The 12,906-nt window shown below is 41.7% G+C and overlaps 1 protein-coding gene across 1 annotated transcript in view; it reads left to right on the plus strand.

Annotated features, from left to right (window-relative positions):
* LOC126356039 (protein white-like) overlaps positions 1-12,906 on the plus strand; it is a 225,581-nt gene that overhangs the window by 156,788 nt on the left and 55,887 nt on the right. The window contains exon 3 of the mRNA XM_050006715.1: positions 2,216-2,448. Within this exon, the coding sequence (XP_049862672.1) occupies positions 2,216-2,448 (233 nt within the window). The remainder of the gene's footprint in view (positions 1-2,215; positions 2,449-12,906) is intronic.

Genomic DNA, 12,906 nt, shown 5'->3' on the forward strand with positions numbered 1-12,906 from the left:
GCAATTAGAATAATTGCCAATTTTGAGGATATAGAAATTAGTAAGCTAAATAGAAATTAGTAAGCTAATATACTTTGCATACTTTCACTCCCTGATGTCATACGGAATAATATTTTGCGGTAATTGAACATCTGACAAAAAGTATTCACTGCTCAAAAGAAAGTCGTTGGAATAATGTGTGGGGTTCACAGTCGCACATCTTGTTGGCATCTTTTTAAAAGAATGGGAATTCTTACAACAACTTCACAGTATATTTACTCACTAATGAAATTTGTTATCAACAACACGGACCAGTTTAAAAACAACAGTGGCATTCGTGATTATAATACCAGAAAAAAGAAAGACTTACACTATCCTTTACTCAACCTACCTTTGGCATAGAAAGGGATAAAGTATGCTGCTATAAAAATTTTCGACAAATTACCATATGAAATAAAATGTCTGACAGACAGCAGTAATAGCTTCAAAAATAAATTGAAATCATATGTGCTTGACAGCTCCTTCTATACCATAGATTAATTCTTGAATAGGAATAAATAAATCTATAAATATACACTACTGGCCATTAAAATTGCTACACCACGAATAGGATGTCCTACAGACGCGAAATTTAACCAACAGGAAGAAGATGCTGTGGTATGCAAATGATTAGCTTTTCAGAGCATTCACACAAGGTTGGCGCCGGTGGGGACACCTACAACGTGCTGACATGAGAAATTTCCAACCGATTTCTCGTACACAAACAGCAGTTGACCGGCGTTGCCTAGTGAAACGTTGTTGTGATGCCTCGTGTAAGGAGGAGAAATGCGTACCATCACGTTTCCGGCTTTGATAAAGGTCGGATTGTAGCCTGTCGCGATTGCGGTTTATCGTATCGCGACATTGCTGCTCGCGTTGGTCGAGATCCAATGACTGTCGCACAATATGGAATCGGTAGGTTCAGGAGGGTAATACGGAACGCCGTGCTGGATCCCAACGGCCTCCTATCACTGGCAGACGAGATGACAGGCATCTTATCCGCATGTCTGTAACTGATCGTGCAGCCACGTCTCGATCCCTGAGTCAGCAGATGGGGACGTTTGTAAGACCACAACCATCTGCACGAACAGTTCGACGACGTTTGCATCAGCATGGACTATCAGCTCGGAGACCATGGCTGCGGTTACCCTTGACGCTGCATCACAGACAGGAGCGCCTGCGATGGTGTACCCAACGACGAAGCTGGGTGCACAAATGGCAAAACGTCATTTTTTCGGACGAATCCAGGTTCTGTTTACAGCACCATGATGGTCGCATGCGTGTTTGGCGACGTCGCGGTGAACGCACATTGGAAGCGTGTATTCGTCATCGCCATACTGACGTCTCACCCGGCGTGATGGTATGGGGTGCTATTGGTCACACGTGTCGGTCACCTCTTGTTCGCATTGACGGCACTTTGAACAGTGGACGTTACATTTCAGATGTGTTACGACCCGTGGCTCTACCCCTCATTCGATCCCTGCGAAACCCTACATTTCAGCAGGATAATGCACGACCGCATGTTGCAGGTCCTGTACGGGCCTTTCTGGACACAGAAAATGTTCGACTGCTGCCCTGGCCAGCACATTCTCCAGATCTCTCGCCAACTGAAAACGTCGAGTCAATGGTGGCCGAGGAACTGGCTCCTCACAATACCAGTCACTACTCTTGATGAACTGTGGTATTGTGTTGAAGCTGCATGGGCAGCTGTACCTGCACACGCCAATCAAGCTCTGTTTAACTCAATGCTCAGGCGTATCAAGGCCGTTATTACGGCCAGAGGTGGTTGTTCTGGGTACTGGTTTCTCAGGATCTATGCGCCCAAATTGTTTGTAAATGTAATCACATGTCAGTTCTAGTATAATATATTTGTCCAATGAATACCCGTTAATCATCTGCATTTCTTCTTGATGTATCAATTGTAATGGCCAGTAGTGTAGTATATGCATTTTGTGCCATTTAAGGGACTGGGGTAAATAATAGAAATATATAGTTTCATATGTGCATTGTTTGTGCACCTGCCACGTTCCACATCATAACGGCTACCGTACCGTGCAATTGATCCATGGAACACGCAACCAACTAATTAACTAAATTTGCAAATGTTTTGTGAGTAGTTTACCAGGGGACAGTGACGGGGATCTCAGAGGTTGGGACTAGTGAGTAATGGCACGCCGTGCGTTGTGTGTGCGCGCAGTGAGCGGCGTGGCGCGCCCGGGCGAGCTGCTGGCGATCCTGGGCGCGAGCGGCGCCGGCAAGACGACGCTGCTGAACGCGCTCACGTTCCGCGGGCCCGCCGTGCACTCGGGGCAGCGCGCGCTCTCCGGCTGGCCCGCCAACGCCGCCTCGCTCGCCGCGCTCTCCGCCTACGTCCAGCAGGACGACCTCTTCGTCGGCACCCTCACCGTGCGCGAGCACCTCGTCTTCCAGGTACGCCCTCTGCTCCCCCGTCTGCAGGCGCTAGCGATGGCCAACAAGTCACGTACAGGGTCACATTTATTAAAGTTTCACCGCTGCTAAAAAAAAAGGTTCTTCTGAAAAAATATCAAACTACCGACTAGAGATGGGCAGACTCGTTCATCCTTGGGAACTAGTTCACTGCTGATAGTTCTTTTTTGGGAACGGTTCATTTTTACTCGTTCACCGTTCATTTGTGCTCGGCATATAGTTCTTGTAAAAAACTGAAAACTAGTAGTGTAGGTGACTGAAGGATGAAGGACCCCAAGAGGGGGCACTTGCCTTCCCCCTGGAGTATAGACTTTTTATTCATTGCAGAATTCTTACACACGTTTAGAAGTAATTTATGTGATTCTGCAGAACCTCTCGTTTAGCCAACTGTAGCGTTGTGTGGCTGATCGCAGGGAAATAATATAGGGTGGCGCACGGAAAAGCGGTCCCGATTACAGACTGCTCGCCTATTACGGACGATGTGTTGCCCGTTACGAGCAGATACAACAAACAGACAAACATGTAATAATTAGGCAGTGAAGAAATAACAAGCTAATGCCAGCAACAATGGCGAAACAATTGATGACGATGTGTAGAGAGCTGGAGAAGAGGACATGAAAATCTCACGCGACACGCATCGGCTATAGCTCATGTAGTTTTGTGAACCTGTTGGTGGCTGTTTCCCAACTTAATAGACCACAAGTGTCTTGTATAAAATTCTTCGTTTCGACTTCCACTACATAGCTATAATACGTTGTAAACAATAATTGTTTACACCCTATATATACTTCACGTTGTCTCTGAGTTCGTAGGCGAAGTTGACTTTATGGAAGCATAAAATAAAATGTGGTTATCTCATCATACTTGCGTCACCCGCTTAGTTAAAATTAGGTTTCTATGTTGCATTATTAAAGTTAATGCAGCAATAATAATAATAATAATAATAATAAAGTTCGCGGTAGTAAAGTTTTTGGTTTCAAAGCTCCTTCTGAACAAATGATTTTGAGATAATAAGTAAATACGATTTTATGGCAATCTATCTCTTTTCAAATGGAGAAGCACCGATTTTGCTACTGAGCCAAAATGACCCACAACGCACTTTCTTTTTTTTCCAAAGAAACTAAACTAACAGGTAATGCAAAGTAGAAACAACAAAACTTAAAAATAATTAGAGCCTTCCTAAATGTGATGTTTTGTGTATGAAAGATACACGAAAATCGTTTTATATGAATTTTCTTACACTAGAAATTAAGCAAATTATTGAAAGTTAGTTGCTAAATCAAGTCGATGAGTAACAAAAAAAAAAAAAAAAAACCTTGCCTTCTTATGTCTTCTGCTGTTCATCGATATAATGAAGTGAGCTGATATACCCTTTTGTTACCTCAAAAGACGCACCTATTACATACAACGTGATTTTTATGTAATTTACGTAACTATAAAATACTTTTTGATTACCGGCCGTGGACGCTGAATAGCCAGACCCAAGTGAAAGAACAGTTTGGAACAATGTAAAATGGGCGAGCGCAGTGAACGAAACGAACATCTGGATACTGAACTAACTAGGAGCAGTCGGCAGTTGAACTGAGACAGGAGGTCATGCGAAGAACGACGAGTGCAGCCGAGGGAGGCCGAGACTGTGACGAGCACGCGACCGAGGCTGGAACGAGAACTGCCGAAGTGACCGCCGCGACCGAAGTGAACTAGTGAACTATGAATCGATCGTTCCTCGTTCCTGGGAACTATAAGTAGACCGCCGCGACCGAAGTGAACTACGAACCGATCGTTCCTTGAAATTCGTTTCTCGGTCATTTCGTTCATCTTGGTGAGCTGTTCCTTTTCACCCGTTGGTTCGCTAGTTACCCGTCTCTATTACCGACCCGTGTCACTGATAAGTTCCATCTAAAAAATTCTAGAAAAACTCTTCTATGAATGGCTTTTAAGTTTCATAAATAAATATGCACCTCTTACAGTACAACAACATGGTTTTAGAAAGTCTAAATCTGCACAGAGAGCAATTTTCGAATTATTAGACTGCATTTTAAAATCCCTTGATCAACATATATTAACTGCAGGTATTTTTCTAGATCTATCAAAAGCCTTCGACGTCCTGGACCATAACATTCTGCTCGAAAAATTAGAAAGACGGAGGAGTAAGAGGTGTAGCACATAGCTGGTTGTGTTCATACCTAAAAAACCGCAGGCAGAAAATATCACTTCAGTATGAATTCAACAAAATAAATAAAACAAGAAACAACTCCTTTCTTTCTAAGGAATTACCAATAAAATATGGTGTACCAAACGGCTCAATTTTAGGTCCACTACTCTTCTTGATTTATGTGGACGTCTTAGTTGCATATATGAGTCCCACAAAAACTATCCTGTTTGCCGATGACACCAGCATATTGCTCACTGGATCCAGTCCAGAAACTTTGCGGTCCACAGCAGAAAGTTCTATGAAAAGACTTTCTGAGTGGTTCACAAAAACAAACTCATTATAAATACTGAAAAAACTGTCTGTGTCCATTTTCATTTAATTCCTACAGCTAATCAAATGTCTATTCAAGTCCAATTAAAAAATGATCCCCTAGAAAATGTAAGTGTCACAAAATTCTTGGGTCTTTGGGTTCAGCAAGACTTAAAGTGGGACACACATATAAATAACTTGTGTAGAAAACTATCATCTGTGTGCTATGGCCTAAGAATTTTAAAGGCTACAACAAGCAACAACAAGCAAAACAACAGTACGGCAGGCATACTATGCACAGTTCCACTCACTAAGCCGATATGGGATCATTTTCTAGAGATACTCAACTCACAGTGTAAAGGTTTTTAGAATGCAAAGAAGAGCTTTAAGAATAATTTGTGGCCTTAAAAAGATGGAGTCCTGTAAATCCCATTTTACTGAGCTTGGTGTTCTAAATGTTCCAAGTTTATTCATTTCACTAGGGACTACCTCCTTAAAACAGGCAAACTGCTACAGAACAAAAGTGTACACAACTATAGTACCAGAAGGGAATCAAATATACATAAAAAATATCACAGAACAACAGCCCTATCAGAGGAGCATAATTACATTGGTGTGATACTACACAATAAGATACCAGAGGAAATAAAAAATACTACTCATCCAATATTTAAAGCTAAACTAAAGGCATTTATAATAAAGCACTGTTTCTATTCTGTCAGAGAATTTCTGAATAAGTAACAAAATTAATTGTAGTAGGTACCTAATTGTAATTGCTAATACTAAGTATTATTGTAACTCATCTTTGACCTGTCCAATATCAATTGTACAGTTTGTGCTATATGATAAAACTGGACCAATAAAAAAAATTATATGAAAAAAAACGTAAATTAGTTAGAAAATACGGCGTACACAGACTTGATTCAACACATGAACGTCACTACTGATATTCGGATTTAGGTCATGACATGTTCGATATGCCTGCCATCATTGGCGATGATGTGGCGCAGACGCATAGCGAAATTTTGCATGACCTGCTGAAGTGTCGGAACATGAATACTGTCGATCACCTACTGTATGGCTTTTTTCAGCTCAGCAATGGCCTTGAGGTTATTGCTATAACACCCAACAGACAAGAATTAATTGGTGAAATTGTAAACGATACTTTTCAGAAAATCATTAAGTGGTTCTCTGCAAATGGGCTCTCATTAAACTTTGACAAAACACAGTATATACAGTTCCATACAGTAAATGGAGTGACACCATTAATAAATATAGACTTCGATCAGAAATAGGTAGCTAAGGTAGAATATTCAAAATTTCTGGGTGTATGCATTGATGAGGGGTTGAACTGGAAAAAACATACTGAGGATCTGCTGAAACGTTTGAGTTCAGCTACTTATGCTATTAGGGTCATTGCAAATTTTGAAGATATACGTCTGAGTAATTTACCTTACCACGGCTATTTTCATTCTCTGTTTTCGTATGGTATCATATTCTGGGGTAACTCATTGTTGAGTAAAAGAGTATTCATTGCAAAAAAGCGTGTAATCAGAATAATTGCTGGAGCTCATCCAAGATCATCCTCCAGACACTTATTTAAAGAGCTAGAGATCTTCACTGTAGCCTCACAATATATATATATTCACTTATGAAATTTGTTATTAACAATCCGAACGAATTCAAAAGTAATAGCAGTGTACATGGCTACAACACTAGGAGAAAGGATGATCTTCACTACTCAAGGTTAAATCTGACTTTGACTCAGAATGGGGTAAATTATGCTGCCACAAAAGTCTTTGGTCACTTACCTAATAGCATCAAGAGTCTGACAGATAGCCGTATAGCATTTAAAAGGAAATTAAAAGAATTTCTTAATGGCAACTCCTTCTACTCATTAGATAAATTTTTGGATATAGTAACTCGATAATTTCCCCAACACCCACAAAAAATTAAAAATATTGAGTGTCATGTAATATTTTGTGTAACGTAATATCTTGTATAGACACCTTTTATTAACCTGACACGTTCCACATCATTACGAATTGTCGTATTTATGATCTATGGAACAAGTACTAATCTAATTTAATTGCTTGTCTTTAGTATAGCTCCACAAAAGTCCGAAAGAACAGACACCATAGATGACCTACAGCCGTCTAGAACGAAATTAGAAATTATATTAATACCTTCAGCTGCTGACGTGCGTTGATATATATCAACAGGGAGAGTTGAAAATATGTGCCCCGACCGGGACTCGAACCCGGGATCTCCTGCTTACATTGCAGACTCTCTATCCAGCTGAGCCACCAGGGCACAGAGGATAGTGCGACTGCAGGGACTATCCCGCGCACGCCTCCCGCGAGATCCACATTCTCACCTTGTCTTGGGTAGGGACACTACGAATGTAATGTGTGGCCATACAACGTGAGAAAGTGGGTCTCGCGGGAGGCGTACGGGAGATAGTCCCTGCAGTCGCACTATCCTCTGTCCCCTCGGTGGCTCAGATGGATAGAGCGTCTGCCATGTAAGCAGGAGATCCTGGCTTCGAGTCCCTGTCGGGGCACACATTTTCACCTCTTCCTGTTGATATATATCAACGCCTGTCAGCAGCTGAAGGTATTAATATAATTTCTAATTTTTTGTGACTTTGGATATTGGGGATGAAATCATCTTCCAAAACCTTCAAGTACCGTTCGTAAGTCACCGTGCCATCGGGGAATATCGCACCGATCATTCCGTGACTGGACATTGCACACCACACAGTCACCCGTTGAGGGTGAGTTGACTTTTCGTTCGCGAAATGTGTATTCTCGGTCCCCCAAATGCGCCATTTTGCTTATTGACGAACCCATCCGAATGAATGTGGGCTTCGTCGCTAAGTCAAACCATTCTACACTGAAGCGCCAAAGAAACTGGTATAAGCATGCGTTTTCAAATACCGAGATACGCAAATAAGCAGAATACAGTGCTGTGAGACAACAACTGTCTGGCGCAGTTGTTAGATCGGTTGCTGCTGCTACAATGGCAGGTTTTCAAGATTTACGTGAGTTTTTACGTGCTGTTACAGTCGGCACACGTGCGATGGGACACAGTATCTCCGAGGTAGCGAAGAGGTGGGGATCTTCCCGTACGACCCTTTCACGAGTGTACCGTGAATACCAGGTATCCTGTAAAACATCAAATCTTCGAGACTGCTGCGGCCGGAAAAATAACCTGCAAGAACGGAACCAACGAGAATCGTTCAACGTGATAGAAGTGCAACCCTTCCGCAAATTGCAGGCACATTTCAATGCTGGGCCATCAAGTGTCAGCGTGCGAACCATTCGACGAAACATCATCGATACGGGCTTTATGAGCCGAAGGTCCACTAGGGTACCCTTGATGACTGCACGACACAATGCTTTACGCCTCGCTTGGGTGCGTCAAACCCAACTTGGACTGTTGATGACTGGAAACATGTTGCCTGGTCGGACGAGTCTCGTTTCAAATTGTATCGAGCGGATGGATGTGTACGGGAATGCAGACAACCTCATGAATCCATGGACCCTGTATGTTAGCAGGGGACTGTTGAAGCCGGTGGAGGCTTTGTAATGGTGTCAGGCATGTGTAATTGGAGTGATGTGGGACCTCTGACACGTCTAGATACGACTCTGATAGGTGACACGTACGTGAGCATCCTGTATGATCACCTGCATCCATTTTTGTCCGCTGTGCATTCCGACGGACTAGGGCAGTTCCAGGAGGACAATGCGACATCCCACACGTGCAGAATTGCTCTAGAGTGGCTCCAGGAATGCTCTTCTGAGTTTAAACACTTCCGCTGGCCACCAAACTCGTCAGACATGAAAATTATGGAGCGTGTCCGGGATGCCTTGAGAAGAGATATCCGCCTCCTCTTACTCTTGTGGGTTTATGGACAGCCCTTCAGGATTCATGGTGTCAGTTCCCTCCAGCACTACTTCAGACGTTAGTCGTTTCCGTGACACCTCTTGATGCGGCACTTCTGCGTCCTCGCAAGGGCCCCACACGATATTAGGCAAGTGTACTAGTTTCTTTGGCTCTTCAGTGCAATTCCCATCATACCCCGCGGCCAACAGCGCAGTTTTAACGTTCTAACGCAAACCGTTCAGAAAGTATGACGATTGTATTTCATATAGTTTAATAATTGTCACCCTGTATCTGTTAAAAATCGCATGTATTTTTCATAATAACAAATCAGTATCTGGCTGTGGTTTCGGACAAAACCAGAAGTCACAAGTAACACCTAACAGTAGCATTATAAAATTCGTCTCAGTGTGCCATATGTTTGGCCGAAGTTCGTACTGCGATTAATTAATTAATCACCAAACAAAGCTGGAACCAAATATAAATAAGTACAAATAAGGTTTGTTTTGAAAAAAGTAATAAAATCCAAAATTATTATTTTATAGAAACATCACTCTAAGTATTACGATGGCGTACTAACCAGTCAAAAACACCTACAATAAAAAGTCGATCATCATAAACGTGATATTTATGTAATGCAACGCCGTAGTAAAACTCGCTCTCTGTGTGTTACAGAAACAAAGAGAAAGTGGAAAAAAGTTTGTTGGATAATTTCTAAGATACAATAAGATGATAATGGCAACTACTAACTAAGCAACACATAGAGGTCTACAGAAAAGTACTAAATAGTCAGAGGCAATTTAGACAGGATGGACCTATCACAGGACACATAAAAGGGACTGAAGAAAATTGATTAACTGAACTGCTCATCCAATATAACAACAACTAAAATAAGTAACTATATGAATTAATTAATGAAAATTAGAATCACTTGAATGAGGTGACAGTCTGCAAAGACACTTAAAACAGGAAACGTGTAGAGCTATAATTAGTTGCAAGAGAAGGAGAAAACCAAACGCAGAAGAATTATCATACAGAAAACAAGAAAAACTGCATAGTGAGAGGTTCATAGTTAGACAGATTAAACAAAAATACCACACACAAGGAACGATGCTGTTGTTGTTGTGGTCTTCAGTCCTGAAACTGGTTTGATGCAGCTCTCCATGCTACTCTATCCTGTGCAAGCTTCTTCATCTCCCAGTACCTACTGAAACCTACATCCTTCTGAATCTGCTTAGTGTAGTCATCTCTTGGTCTCCCTCTACGATTTTTACCCTCCACACTGCCCTCCAATACTAAATTGGTGATCCCTTGATGCCTCAGAACATGTCCTACCAACCGATCCCTTCTTCTGGTCAAGTAGTGCCACAAACTTCTCTTCTCCCCAATCCGATTCAATACTTCCTCATTAGTTATGTGATCTACCCATCTAATCTTCAGCATTCTTCTGTAGCACCACATTTCGAAAGCTTCTATTCTCTTCTTGTCCAAACTATTTATCGTCCATGATTCACTTCCATACATGGCTACACTCCATACAAATACTTTCAGAAATGACTTCCTGACACTTAAATCTATACTCGATGTTAACTAACTTCTCTTCTTCAGAAACGCTTTCCTTGCCATTGCCAGTCTACATTTTATATCCTCTCTACTTCGACCATCATCAGTTATTTTGGTCCCCAAATAGCAAAACTCCTTTACTACTTTAAGTGTCTCACTTCCTAATCTAATTCCCTCAGCATCACCCGACTTATTTCGACTACATTCCATTATCCTCGTTTTGCTTTTGTTGAGTTCATCTTATATACTCCTCTCGAGACACTGTCCATTCCATTCAACTGCTCTTCCAAGTCCTTTGCTGTCTCTGACAGAATTACGATGTCATCGGCGAACCTCAAAGTTTTTATTTCTTCTCCATGGACTTTAATACATACTCCAAATTTTTCTTTTGTTTCCTTCACTGCTTGCTCAATATACAGATTGAATAACATCGGGGAGAGGCTACAACCCTGTCTCACTCCTTTCCCAACCACTGCTTCCCTTTCATGCCCCTCGACTTTTATGACTGCCGTCTGGTTTCTGTACAAATTGTAAATAGCCTTTCGCTCCCTGTATTTTACCCCTGCCACCTTTAGAATTTGAAAAAGAGTATTCCAGTCAACATTGTCAAAAGCTTTCTCTAAGTCTACAAATGCTAGAAACGTAGGTTTGCCTTTTCTTAATCTTTCTTCTAAGATAAGTCGTAAGGTCAGTATTGCCTCACGTGTTCCAACATTTCGACGGAATCCAAACTGATCTTCCCCGAGGTCGGCTTCTACTAGTTTTTCCATTCGTCTGTAAAGAACTCGCGTTAGTATTTTGCAGCTTGTGAATTATTAAACTGATAGTTCGGTAATTTTCACATCTGTCAACACCTGCTTTCTTTGGGATTGGAATTATTATATTCTTCTTGAAGTCTGAGGGTATTTCGCCTGTCTCATACATGTTGCTCACCAGATGGTAGAGTTTTGTCAGGACTGGCTCTCCCAAGGCCGTCAGTAGTTCCAATGGAATGTTGTCTACTACAGGGGCCTTGTTTCGACACAGGTCTTTCAGTGCTCTGTCAAACTCTTCACGCAGTACCGTTTCTCCCATTTCATCTTCATCTACATCCTCTTCCATTTCCATAATATTGCCCTCAAGTACATCGCCCTTGTATAGACCCTCTATATACTCCTTCCATCTTTCTGCTTTCCCTTCTTTGGTTAGAACTGGGTTTCCATCTAAGCTCTTAATATTCATACAAGTGGTCCTCTTTTCTCCAAAGGTCTCTCTAATTTTCCTGTAGGCAGTATCTATCTTACCCCTAGTGAGATAAGCCTCTACATCCTTACATTTGTCCTCTAGCCATCCCTGCTTAGCCATTTTGCACTTCTTGTCGATGTCATTTTTGAGACGTTTGTATTCCTTTTTGCCTGCTTCATTTACTGCATTTTTATATTTTCTCCTTTCATCAATTAAATTCAATATTTCTTCTGTTACCCAAGGATTTCTACTAGCCCTCGTCTTTTTACCTACTTGATCCTCTGCTGCCTTCACTACTTCATCCCTCAAAGCTACCCATTCTTCTTCTATTGTATTTCTTTCCCCCATTCCTGTCAATTGCTCCCTTATGCTCTCCTTGAAACTCCGTACAACCTCTGGTTCTATTAGTTTATCCAGGTCCCATCTCCTTAAATTCCCACCTGTTTGCAGTTTCTTCAGTTTTAATCTACAGGTCATAACCTACAGATTGTGGTCAGAGTCCACATCTGCCCCTGGAAATGTCTTACAATTTAAAACCTGGTTCCTAAATCTCTGTCGTACCATTATATAATCTATCTGAAATCTGCCAGTATCTCCAGGCTTCTTCCATGTATACAGCCTTCTTTTATGATTCTTGAACCAAGTGTTACCTATGATTAAGTTGTGCTCTGTGCAAAATTCTACCAGGTGGCTTCCTCTTTCATTTCTTTGCCCCAGTCCATATTCACCTACTACGTTTCCTTCTCTCCCTTTTCCTACTACCGAATTCCAGTCACCCATGACTACTAAATTTTCGTCACCCTTCACTATCTGAATAATTTCTTTTATTTGATCATACATTTCTTCAATTTCTTCGTCATCTGCAGAGCTAGTTGCAATATAAACTTGTACTACTGTAGTAGGTGCGGGCTTCGTATCTATCTTGGCCACAACGATGCTAACTTGATAAAAATTTGAGAAATTGGTTACAGCAGCTCGGTAAAAGGAAGATGCGACACATATCTTCGACTTGATTACTACGAAACCGCCCTGCTTTCGCGATGGCTTCTCGAAAAACTTGCCTAAATCTGACACCGACCAAGCATCTCTTCTTTCCCAGTGTCCCTGGACTTCCAGCTTCTTTCTCTCGAATCACCGCGTGGTGATGCAATCTCCAACCGGTGGCAATATAGCCACCCGCTGAGAACGTTTAATAACACGGTTTACAACCACCAGTGTAATTCATTGCTTTCTGTTATTCCTTTTAATTTATCTCGGTTGATTAACTTGTGTCTCGGCTAAGTGAAAGAAAGAATAGAATATGT

This window comes from Schistocerca gregaria, chromosome 3 (genome assembly GCF_023897955.1).
Source record: "Schistocerca gregaria isolate iqSchGreg1 chromosome 3, iqSchGreg1.2, whole genome shotgun sequence".
NCBI classification, from domain to species: Eukaryota; Metazoa; Arthropoda; class Insecta; order Orthoptera; family Acrididae; genus Schistocerca; species Schistocerca gregaria.